Below are 12827 nucleotides of genomic sequence, written 5' to 3'. Positions count from 1 at the left end.
TAACAAAAGCACATAATTGTAGTTTATTTAAAGCACGAAAAGATTTGAAGTCTATAAAATTTTGAACGTCACAAGTGATCAAATACAGCCTTCCGAAGTTAAAAAGGTACTGCCTCTTTAACAAGTATGATCACTGTTGAGAAGTCAACTCCAACTCACTCAAAAAAGGTCTCATCATCTCTGAACAGCACAAAAACATTGACAGGGGCTTATGGCTCAGTGGTAGTATCCCTACCTCTGGGCCAGAATACCCAGGTTCTTGTCTCACCAATCCTAGAAATGCATCATAACATGTCTGAACAAGTTGATTCACTGAAAATAAAACCAATGTTTTAGTAGCTGAGATGATCACAGCTTTAGGCCTCCGAGCTGGAAGGATGATGAGAAGTTGGAGTGAAGTGCTCGAGGTTGAGAATTCCACTGAACAAGTTTGAACAGTCAAGTGAAGTGAAGTTGGAGAAAAAAAAATTATGTGTCCTGAAATTCAGGGGGTGTAGGCAGGGGGAGGTTGGAACTGGTTGACAATTTCATATTCCACTGGATATGGTTCATTCTCTTCCATTTCTGACAGCAGTTCCAGTGCTTGTTCCTCTTCCTCAGTTGGGTAGTGTCGGAGAAGGTTAGCAGCTGTTGCCAAGATGGATGCTCCCCCAGCTCCGGCCACTAAGTAAAAGCTAACAGCAAAGGTCACGTAGACACGGGAACCATGATACTTTTTGTGTTGCTGCTGAAGAGCGAGGATCAATTCCGAGGCCCAGTAGCAGAACCCAATCACTGTAGCACATTGCAGAACTGTAGGTAATAAAAAAAAAGGTGACTGGAGCAAGGATGGGGGGGTGCTTGGATAAAATTCTAATATTTCAAGTGTCAACTCATCCTTATCAACAAGTTTATACAACACGCAGTTTGCTGCCAAGATTCCAAACAGAATTGGAAAATTATGCCAGGGGATGGCACTCCAAGCAGAGACAATTTAGTGTACAAATCAGCAGCAAACATGGGAAACAACTGGTGTCTAAATCAAAGATAGCTAGCTTTGCAAACAAAGCCATTGTTCACTCCAAAACGTGAGGGAGGGAGTGTGTATGGGGGGGGTGGAAAAGAGAGGTGGAGTGGAGTATACATGAGTCAGGAAAGGTAATGATTTGGGAACTGAGTTTGTACATGCAGGAAGACGCACACTCATGAGTGGTGGTTGGAAGGGCTCAGGGATGGAGTGAGGATGTCACAGCAAACTTGTGTACAAGTAGAACAGGGCGAAAATAAACAGAGGTTCACAGCGAGGTGGACTCATGGCCACTATTTTCTCCTCTTGAAATTTATAACCACAAAGCAGGTTGCAAGAGCACAAGCTCAAAGGCAACCTGCTCCCGGTGCCCACTTTTCTCCCAAATCCACTTAAGTTCGCTGGGAAAATGATTCAGTTGGGCCAAGCGTTTTGGTTGGTGTTTGTTTCTAACTCAACCAAGTCAAATTCCCACTCCCTTCCCTGAGGAATGAGGTTTGGGTCCAGTGGCCTATCTCAAATTTGCTTCCAACCCCAAAAGGAAAAGATCTGCTGTTGGACACATTTCAATGCCCATTTTAAATTACTCATTAGAATTGCAGTTTTTGGCTTGAGATTTTCCTGAAATTTGTGTTTAGTATTGCGCCAAATGTCATCTTCTGCAACTGGGTGACAAACATACTCAGTTCCCAAATCGTTATCCCTTATGAAAATATGGGACAATTCTGCACAAAACAGTGGGAGTGGAAAAACAATTGTGATTAATTAGTTCTAAATATGAAACACAGAGGACCTTTTCTAAATAATTAATTCATGGGGCATTGGCATTCTCTAGCTGGGCCAGCATTTATTCCCGATACCTAATGGCCCAGAGGATACGAACAGCAATTTTCCATCAGCATGTTTGGATGAAGAGTCACCGGACATGAACTCTGCTTTCTCGCCACAGATGCTACCAGACCAACTTCACCAGTTTGTTTCTGTTTCAGTTCTCCAGCATTGGCAGTTTTGTTTCATTTTTTTCAAAGTTCTAAACATGCAGTCAAAAGAAAAATAAATAACAAATATGATAACATGAGGGGTCTCCTCATGCACTTCAACAGCAGCACTGAAGAAAGAAGTCAATGAGTCCTTCTGCACTTCATGTTGATGCTGCATGTTCTGATTCCCTAACTAAAAAATGTCTTCCTTTTGAGATGTATTCATCATTTCAAAAGTGACTTGCATAATGGTGTTTTAAGTACTCAAAACAAAGCCAAATTAATCTACCATGTTTAAAAATATCTAGTTTCATTTGGTCGCACCTGTGAGAATATGAGCAAAGGCATATCTGCGAGTAATCTTCAACGCTGGATGTTTTGGTCCAAACACGTCAAGAAGAAAAGCAGACAAACTGCAAAGAATCCCCAGGAAACAAAAGGCACCAATGACCCGCAGCAGGAGCACAGTCTGAGGATTCATACAATAATCTGTGGAAACAAGAAATGAGTATCAGACTGCCTCACATCGTAAATCAACAACCAGATTAAATAGAATTCATCACAGAAGCAACTCGAATAATGACTTAGAATTAACTTTTCACCAGACAATAACTTTCCACTTACTCCTACTCAATGTTTAAAATTTGAAAGATGGTCTTGCCTCTTATGAAAACATTTGTGTTATAAAAGGAATTTCATATCAGCACTACTGAGAAAGGGTCACCAGAGCTGAAATGTTAACCGTGATTTCACTCAACAGATGCAGCCAGAGCTGAGTTTTTCCAGCAATTTGTATTTTTTAAGATTGCCTACAGCATGGAAACAGGCCCTTTGGCACAACCTCTGAAGAGTAACCCACCGAGACTCATTTCCCTCTGACTAATGCACCTTACTCTATGGGCAATTTAGCACGGTCAATCACCTGACCTGCACATCTTTGGACTGTGGGAGGAAACCAGAGCACACAGAGGAAACCCATGCAGACATGGGGCAAATGTGCAAACTCCACACAGACAGACAGTCACCTGAGGCTGGAATCAAACCTGGGACGCTGGCACGATGAGGCAGCAGTGCTAACCATTGAGTCACTGTGCCGCCTGTGCTTACTTGAAGGATTTTTGTCTCTTAAGTCACGGATTATTGGCTGAAGTCCACTCTTGGATTCACAATCAAATTTCACAGTCCATTGATGGATTGAGTATTGTGTACTCAGACATGGCCCCTTTGAAACCCCAACATGCCTCTCTTAGGTGGAAGCAAGATATTCCAAAGCACAATTTTGAACAAGTAGTAGTGATCACGAGAGTTCTGACCAATCCCTGGTTCGGTTCCACCCTCGGCTGGCTGTTTGCGTGGAGTTGGTACTTTCCTCCCAGGGTCTGCATAAGTTTCCATCAGAATCCGCCACAATTCCGAGATGTGCAGGTGAGGTGGATGAACCATGGAAAATGCAGGGGACGGGTGGCATCTGGATTGGGGCGCTCTTCGCAATAGCGGTGTGGACTCGTTGCGCCAAGTGACCTGCTTTCACACAATATGGATTCGGTGAAGTCCTCAATAAACTCAAAGAAACGGACGTCAGATGCATGATCTGTTCCTGGGACCTTGCTGCCTGCGCTTCCTGGTTGGGGACACACTGTCGTCCGGAAATTGCGCGATTTTTCTCAGTATCATAAAGAGGCAACAAGTCCCAACATGGACAGGCTATTTCACAGTGGGAGGGAGGAAGGACAGTGAATAACTGAGATGTCCAACATCCAGACACAAAGAGGAAGCACTATCCGCTTTCCTGCCCTCGCAGACGATACCGAAACGACGCCTCAGCAACGCCCTCTGCTCCGGGTTTCCTCCTACGCCCACTAAACCACACCTTCCCACTTCCATTACCTTCCAACAGGGCCGAGTCCAGGCGTCCCAGAACATCCGCGACCCCGAGCTCCTGCCGTGGGCACATGCCCCCGTGCGCGCGCAGCCAAGCCGGTTCTGCCAACGCCGTGCACAGCGCAGTCACCGAGAGCGCGCCCGGCACCGCCGATGCCAAGCTCCGCTCCGTTTGCTTCGGGAGAGCTCCCCCAGCGCCAGGACGCCGGCGCGATCCTGCCAGACCGGCTCCCGCGTGCCCATACATTCTCCTTCCCGGCCCGGGCGGCCGCGAGAAAGCGACTGATCACCGAAACCCCGACAGAAAGTAACCGACGACAACAATAATTTACAAGAGAGAAGCCATCAGCTGCGTATCCGCTTCCGATCGACCCAGCCGAAACTAACACCGGATGTGATGTCCGAGGAGTTCACACCCGCCCTCAACGCTTCCCGGTGATTGGTGACATCTGCTCTTGATGGACGGGACTGTTGGCGAATAGGAACTCGACTCTGGCGAGTCCTCCAACCAATCCGGAGCAGGAGTGGCCGCGGGGCTGGCGCCTCTGTCGAGGGCAGGTCAGCCGCGCGCCCGGGATGAAACGGCGGTTGGCGCTCGAGGCGCGTTTCTCGGCGCACCCGGACTCCCGGGCCTGGTACGTGGCCTGGAGCCCGAGCGGGACGCTGCTCGCTTCGTGTGGCGGCGACCGGGCAGTGCGGATTTGGGCCAGAGAAGGTGCGAACGGCTTCCCCCATCGATCGGCCGGGGCGGGTTGCACGGGGCCTGGACGACAACCTTTCATTCTCCTGACTTATTTCTGTTTCTCCCCCCACTCCCAGGGTCTTCCTGGCTGTGCAAGTGCCTCTTGGAAGATGGGCACCAGCGGACCGTGCGGAAGGTCTCCTGGTCGCCGTGCGGTACCTACCTTGCTTCGGTCAGCTTCGACGCCACCACCTGCATCTGGAGGAAGAAGGAGGCCGTGTTTGAGGTAGCGCACCCCGAGCTCCTGCTGTGACACTAATGGCTGGCAGTGCCTCCCCCTTCCCCCTTCATGGAGGTGGAGACTGTTTTCAGTAGCCGTCTCTCTTTTTCTCCCGCCGTGAACATCGAGATGACCCTTGAAGTGGGGGGGTGGGAGAGGGTGTACCCTCTTCGGGGGAGACAATTGCACTGCCAGTTGGAGGCAGGCCAGGGAAGGTTCACTCGGTGGGGTATGGAAGGGCTGAGCGAGGAGATGTTGTGGAGGTTGGGCGTGGACCCAGTGAGAGGTGACCCTGCTTGAAAGGTGATACATTCCTAGGGTTATTGACAGGGTAAGTCGTTGAGAGGTTGATTCACCTTGTGGACCAGTCGAAGTCTGGAGTGCACAATCTCAGACTGTAGGATGGACCACTTAAGACAGATGTGGAGGAAACGTTTCTCCCAATTTTCAGTGAATCGCTGAAATTCTTCACCGCAGAGGACTGGCAAGGCTGGGTTATTAAGGGTATTTAAGGATGAGATCGACAGATTTTTAATCACTTGAGAGAATTGAGAGTTATGATCAGCCAAGTCACTGGGCTGAATAGCCTACGTCTGCTTCTGTGTGTTATGGTCTGATTTAAATAACATAAAGAGAACTGATCGTTTTGAGACAAAGTTGGCTTGCAGGTAGGAGAAAGAGAGTGCTGTCAGAGGGTTGCTTTTAGGATTGGAGGTCTGTGACCACCTGTGTGCTGCTAACATGGGTCCTGGGTCTGCTGCTTTCTGTAATTTGCATAAATGATTTGGATGTGAAAATAGGTGGTATGGTTAGTAAGTTTGCATATGACACCTCAGAATACAACAGGACTGTGATAACTTGGCTGAGGAGTGGCAGATGAAGTTTAACTTAGATAAATATGAGATGTGACATTTTGGTAAGGCAAATCAGGGCAGAATTTATACACTTAATGGGAAAGTCCTGAGGTGTATTGCTAAACAAAGAAGCCTTGTAGAGCAGGTTCAGAGTGTTACGACATGGGTTAAACCCTCCTACTTAATTTAAACCAGCAACACAGAAAAGATTCATCCTGTGCAGTAATCTAGAAAAATTCGAGAGGCCAAGAACTATTTAAATTAAAAATTAACAACTTTATTTCTTAAAGTATAACAGAGTAATTAACGAACAACTATTCACAGCTCCTTCCTCGAACCAATCTTTTACCTTCCCTTCGATAATACTAGTCCGATAAACCACCCCTGATTAAGGTTTACCAAAGAATCAAGTTTTCAAAACCTGCCAGCTGTCAAATCTTCTATTTGGATCTTCCTGTGTCTTCTTTTCTTCTTAGGGATTATGCTTCACAGGTTGCTGCTTGATAAAGGTACCTTTAAGAGCGCTATTCTCTGGGCAGCTGCAGATGTCATTGGCTTAGCCGTTGTCCTCTCAACTGTTCAATTTTCTCTGGTCTTATACCCCAGAGCATCAGATTCTGTCATCAGCTTTTAAAAGATCTGTGTCCATATTGTACAACTCTTGTCACTCCAGAAGACACTGATGAGCTTAGCACCCAATTAATCCTGTCGCTGCTACTGCATTATTGCCCTTCCTTCCCCAAGCTTGATTCCTCATAACTTGCTATCCTCCCTACTCTCTTCTCCCTAAGCTCTCCTCCCTCCCGTACCTTCCTCATGTCAGCCCCCCTGCACGCTTCATCCTCCCTCTCTCCTGCCCCATCTCCATCTGCCCTCCAGCACACACACTCTCTCTCTCTTTCTCAATACCAGCCCCTTGTATCTCTCTCCAACCCTTCACTTCCTCCAGAAAACTGCCAAGAGCATTGTATTGTTATAGTCTGAATCTTTTCTGTTGAGAGAATGTTTTCAAAAATAATATGACAACATTTCTGGCAGCAATTCTATAGATGATTTGAATCTCAGGTAAGATTAAAATATGTTAGATAAATGTGTTAGTTACATTGGTGCTTCTGTGAACTGATCAAAGCAGTAAATTTGGTATAAGTTTGAGTGTTAAGATTCTCAGGTTTGGTGTTTGTTTTCATAGCTTTTGACAACACTGGAAGGACACGAAAATGAAGTGAAATCTGTGGCCTGGGCTCCATCTGGCAGTCTTCTTGCAACATGCAGCCGGGATAAAAGTGTATGGGTTTGGGAAGGTGAGAACATACTTTGTGAATTTAGCGTCTTTGAAAATGCCATTTTGCAAAGCACCTGAGACATGTCTGAAAGGGTGGGAAAAGCAGAAGCCCCATAATACTTAAGTAGCTGGATATGCACTTGAAGTTCTGACTTTCATAAGCTTGAACACAGCTTGTACAAACATGATGGGCCAAATAGCCTCCTTTGTGTTTTAAATTTGCATAATTCAATGGGATAAGCCTTGGCAGTCTAGTGTTGAAAGTCACTATTTTGTTATTTATTCTATCATGTTAAGGTTCAACCACAGTAGATATCTGCCTACTATGAATTGCACATTTATATACCAAAAAAGTATCCATCAATCAGATAGGTAACTATAAAACTATTAATTTGCATAAAAACCCATGTTGCTGAGATGGTTTACGATTGCATATTTTATTAACTCGAATTAAATTCGACTGGCTCTCATGATCCTAATCCACTCCCTATCAGTTCTGACTGTAATGATGTCACATCTGTGCTGTCAACTCCTTCAAAGATCGTGTGTAGTCTGAAGGATGACATCAAGGACAAGATTTAATAAGATATGTAGAGGGGAGCAAAGTGTTGCAAAGAGTCACAGAGATGTACAGCATGGAAACAGACCCTTCGGTCCAACCCATCCATGCCGACCAGATATCCCAACCAATCTAGTCCCATCTGCCAGCACCCTGCCCATATCCCTCCAAACACTTCCTGTTCATATACCCATCCAAATGCCTCTTAAATGTTGAAATTGTACCAGCCTCCACCACTTCCTCTGGCAGCTCATTCCATACACGTACCACCCTCTAACTGAAAAAGTTGCTCCTTTAGTCTCTTTTATAACTTTCCCCTCGCACCCTAAAGCTATGTCTTCTAGTTCTGGACTCCCCCACCCCAGGGGAAAAAAAACTTTGTCTATTTATCCTATCCAGGCCCCTCATGATTTTAAAAACCACTATAAGGACAACCCAACGCTCCAGGGAAAACAGCCCCAGCTTGTTCAGCCTCTCCCGAGAGCTCAAATTCTCCAACCCCCGGCAATACCCTTGTAGATCTTTTCTGAACCCTTTTAAGTTTCACAACATCTTTCCAATAGGAAGGAGACCAGAATTGCACGCAATATTCCAACAGTGGCCTAATCAATGCCCTGTACAGCTGCAACATGACCTCCCAACACCTGTATTCAATACTCTGACCGATAAAAGAGCATACCAAACGCTTTGTTCACTATTCTTATCTACCTGTGACTCCACTTTCAAGGAGCTATGAACCTGCACTCCAAGGTCTCTTTGTTCAGCAACACTCTCGAGGACCTTACCATTAAGTGTATAAGTCCTGCTAAGGTTTGCTTTACCAAAATGCAGCACCTCACATTTATCTGAATTAATCTCCATCTGCTATTTCTTAGCCCATTGGCCCATCTGGTCCAGATCCTGTTGTAATCTGAGGTAACCCTCTTCGCTGTCCACTACGCCTCCAATTTTGGTGTCATCTGCAAACTTACTAACTGTATCTCTTATTCTCGCATCCAAATCATTTATGCAAATGTCAAAAAAAGTAGAGGACCCAGCACCGATCCTTGTGGCACTCGACTGGTCACAGGCCTCCAGTCTGAAAAACAACCCTCCACCATCACCCTCTGTTTTCTACCTTTGAGCCAGTTCTGTATCCAAATGGCTAGTTCTCCCTTTATTCTGTGAGATCTAACCTTGCTAATCAGTCTCCCATGGGGAACCTTGTCGAACGCCTTACTGAAGTCCATATAGATCACATCTACTGCTCTGCCCTCATCAATCTTAGTTGTTACTTCTTCAAAAAACTCAATCAAGTTTGTGAGACATGATTTCCCATGCACTAAGCCATGTTGACTATCCCTAATCAGTCCTTGCCTTTCCAAATACATGTACATCCTGTCCCTCAGGATTCCCTCTAACAACTGGGCACAATAAACATTGAGTAGATGCAAGGGTCAAAAAATGATACTTGAATCAGATCATCTTGGAGCTGGAACCAGGACATGATTTCCATCCAGAGCACAGTGTAAACATGTAACTTGCCCTTTGCTCCAAAACATGTGGACATGGCAGAAGTTGATTTATGACGAGATTCAGTTTGAGGATACTGAGGAATGAAGATCTAACTGGTTTAATGCATTCAGGTACCAATCAGCCATCAGATGTTGGAATGGACACCATTATCAGTTACTGGTCATACTTAATCGTGCAGATCTCATTTTGAATAGTTAAATTCCACATCAATAATAAAGCAAAATGCCATGTATGTTTTTGTAAACTGCAGGCCTGTCGCAGACTCAACTGTCTGAAATTAGTAGTGCATACTGCTAAGGGATTACAGTTCAGTTCATTGAGTAAGGACTGTATGAAAAACTGTTCATAGCATTCTCACTTGCTTTTTAGTGGATGAAGATGATGATTATGAGTGTGTGAGTGTACTGAATGCTCATACTCAGGATGTCAAACATGTCATCTGGCACCCAAACGGAGAGGTAAGAGTTCACATGGTTTACATTCCTCACTGCTGTTCTTCGTTGTTTGCAGTATCTGTGTCTTTTGATTTAGATTGGATATATTGTCTTATGAGCCAGATACGGAATACTTTTTCAGTGATGCAATGTAGTAAAGACTGTACAACTAACTGTTCTTGTGTATTTCTCAATTCAACACTAGTTCCTGGCTTCTGGAAGCTATGATAACAGCATTAAACTATACAAGGAGGAAGATGATGACTGGGTCTGTGTTGACACTCTTGAAGGTCATGAGTCTACAGTTTGGAGCATTGCATTTGATAAAACTGGAGAGCATTTGGTATCTTGCAGTGATGACAAAACTGTTAAAATTTGGAAAGCATACAGGCCTGGTAACGAACAAGGTAAAGTGACTGAACTGAGCATTGTACTATTCTTCTGGGGCTTTGTCAGTAATCTGGTTAATTGGGAACATGGGTAGTTAGTAGAGATGGATAACAGGTGGCGGGGGAAAGAAACCATTTCAGTTGTCTGTAATGACACTTGTTCATGGGGGAAAAAATGAACCTGACACCAAATATACTGTTGGATACTCAAATCCTTTGTGCAGCTAGCTCCCATTTTAGCTGTGACAATCCATTCCACTGCTGCTTGTGTGGAGGACTGGGCTCGGCTGCTTAAATTGCCATGGCATCTGGCCCAGAATTTTCATCAGAAACCCCCTCCCAAGCTATGTAGGAAACTTGTTCTGTGATCTCGAGATGTGAGGTTTGTGACTTGCATTAGGGTTAGCAGAGAAGATTCCACTCATCTGGTTCTGCCTCAAGTAAAGTGGTCAAAAAGAGATGACAGTTGAGTCAGTAATCAAAATGTCAAGAAAATTATGCAGCACTATCAAAAAGGGATTGTTCCTGAAAAATTTTTGTATCATTGGTAAAATAAGTGCTTTTTTTTTTACTGTTAATCTTCAAAATTGAAACACTGCAACATTTTGTGTGATGGGAGTCGTCTCAATTTGACATGATTATCTTTTTGGTGCAGGTGTAATATGCAGTGGATCAGATCTGTCTTGGAAATGTGTCTGCACCCTATCTGGGTTCCACAGTCGTCCTATCTATGACATCTCCTGGTGAGTTCAAAGTCATTATTCTGTCAGTAACCTTTTTAAAAGCATTTCAAATAGGGAACTTGCCTTTTATGATTGTCACATCAACACCACTCTCATTCTGCCTGGTGTGAAGGAACAGGATAGTTGGAACCACTTGGCCCAACATCTCTCTTGTGGATCTCAAGTAGAAATAATCACGGGATTCTTCAATTTCCAAAGCCCTGTAACTTTCAACCTCTCCAGTTTCAAATATATTTATCTAGTTTTAAACATTGAACCTGTTGCTTCCAGATTCTCACTTGCTGCATTTAATTTTTTTTGTGGCTTTACACCAAGAGTGTTCTCTTGATTAATTACCACAGTGATAAGAGTTTATTCATATTAACTCTATTAAAACTCTTGATGTTGAACACCTTCCTTGGGTCAGATCAAAATGTCTGTCCAGCAATGTGTTTACTTAGTCTCATTTCTTTCAGGTGTCACATGACTGATGCGATAGCAACTGCATGTGGTGATGATGCAATCAGGATATTTGAGAAGGACCCTGGTTCGGACCCACACCAACCCACCTTTTCATTAATGGCCCACATTGCAAAAGCACACACTCAGGATGTCAATTGTGTGGCTTGGAACCCCAAGCAAGCTGGCTTGTTGGCTTCCTGCAGTGATGATGGGGACATTGCTATCTGGATGTATGAGTTTGAAGATTAATGCAAGCATGCAATCATGTGAAAATGTTACATATCCATAACAAATGCATTGTTTACGCACTGTCGAGTCTGGAATTAATCACCATGACTACATCATTTACCCATTTTCACATTTGCACTAGTTATGTTTCCACTCAATGGTCATGTTCTGTCTTTCTGTATAGAGCTTAACAATTTAACATTAACAATTTGTTCACTCTTTCATTTGGAAGACAATTAAAATCACTTTTGAGTGTAAATGTATTTAGGCTTGTACACAACTGGTAGACAACTGTTGCATATTGTGAATAGATTCTCCAGATGTACATCTGTAATTTGAAACAATTTCTGCACATTTGAGTGGCAGATTTGTCAAGCTTTTATGAAGGGGGAAGAATACTTTGCAACTGCACTGGTTAAAGAAGCAGTACTCGTACTGGGCTTCCTCAAAGCCTTCCCTTGTGTAAGTCTATACTCCAGCCCAATATACCGTCATGTTCAGACATATTACAAGTCTGCAATTTGTTGTTGTACTTTCATAGCTTGTTATGGTTATGGGCAGGTTCTTAAACTACGTTGCCAGCTTGTGCATATACACCTGCAGTGCAACTTGATGGGAGTATGAGGACTTTGACCAGTGACAATGACAATTCGTGTAGAGTTCCAAGTTGGTGAGAGTGCAAGGGGCAGGTAGTAGTGCTTCAGCTAGCCTGTTTGGTTGAGAGATATCACTGGTAGGGGTGAAGTACAGCTGTCACTGATTCTGCAGTTCTGATATGCAAGTTCACTTGTTCAGCATTGTTAGGGACAGCATACCCATTGTTGGAACTGGTCACCTGCAAGCAATTGTTTCATCAGGCTTTTGAGTGCTGCCTTGGACATGATGGTCTGAAATTTGGGTGAGAGAATGCAAATTGTTCTCACACAGATTACCTAACCTTTGGCAGCCTGTTCCAATCCCACTGATCATAGATCATACAGGTGTATAGCACGGATACAGACCCTTTGGTCCAACTCATCTAGGCTGACCAGATATCCTACTTATCAGCACCCGCTCCATATCCCTCCAACCCCTTCCTATTCATATACCTCTTAAATGTTGTAATTGTACCAGCCTCCACCACTTCCTCTTGCAGCTCATTCCATACATGCACCACCCTCTGCATGAAAAAGTTGTCCCTAAGGTCTCTTTTATATCTTTTCCCTCTCACCCTAAACCTATGCCCTCCAGTTCTGGACTCCCCCACCCCCAGGGAAAAGACCTTGTCTGTTTAGTCTATTCGTGCCCTTCATGATTTTATAAACCTCGATAAAGGTCACCCCTTAGCCTCTGACACTCCAGGGAAAACAGCCCCAGCCTGTAGCTCAAATCCTCCAATCCTGGCAATATCCTTGTAAAACTTGGCTGAACCCTTTCAAGTTTCACAACTTTCCCATTGGAAGGAGACCAGAATTGCACGCAATATTCCAACAGTGGCCTAACCAATGTCCCGTACAGCCGCAACATGACCTCCCACCTCCTGTACTCAATACTCTGACCATTAAAGGAAAGTA

At 44.4% G+C, this 12827-nt stretch overlaps 2 protein-coding genes across 2 annotated transcripts; one reads left to right on the top strand and one right to left on the bottom strand.

Annotated features, from left to right (window-relative positions):
- Positions 1-4274, bottom strand: tmem127 (transmembrane protein 127). The gene is made up of 3 exons (XM_072554025.1): positions 3874-4274; positions 2311-2475; positions 1-792 (listed from the first exon to the last, which is right to left on the bottom strand). The coding sequence occupies exons 1-3, from the start codon at positions 4112-4114 to the stop codon at positions 485-487; spliced, it is 714 nt and encodes a 237-aa protein (XP_072410126.1). The 5' UTR covers positions 4115-4274; the 3' UTR covers positions 1-484.
- Positions 4275-4430: 156 nt separating this feature from the next.
- On the top strand, positions 4431-11780 carry ciao1 (cytosolic iron-sulfur assembly component 1). The gene is made up of 7 exons (XM_072554024.1): positions 4431-4582; positions 4687-4835; positions 6873-6984; positions 9409-9497; positions 9679-9880; positions 10518-10605; positions 11061-11780. The coding sequence occupies exons 1-7, from the start codon at positions 4444-4446 to the stop codon at positions 11293-11295; spliced, it is 1014 nt and encodes a 337-aa protein (XP_072410125.1). The 5' UTR covers positions 4431-4443; the 3' UTR covers positions 11296-11780.
- The last annotated feature ends 1047 nt before the right edge of the window (positions 11781-12827 follow it).

This window comes from Chiloscyllium punctatum, chromosome 35, assembly GCF_047496795.1.
Source record: "Chiloscyllium punctatum isolate Juve2018m chromosome 35, sChiPun1.3, whole genome shotgun sequence".
NCBI lineage: Eukaryota > Metazoa > Chordata > Chondrichthyes > Orectolobiformes > Hemiscylliidae > Chiloscyllium > Chiloscyllium punctatum.
The sequence above is the reverse complement of the archived record's forward strand: the minus strand, read 5'-3'. Positions and strand labels throughout refer to the sequence as shown.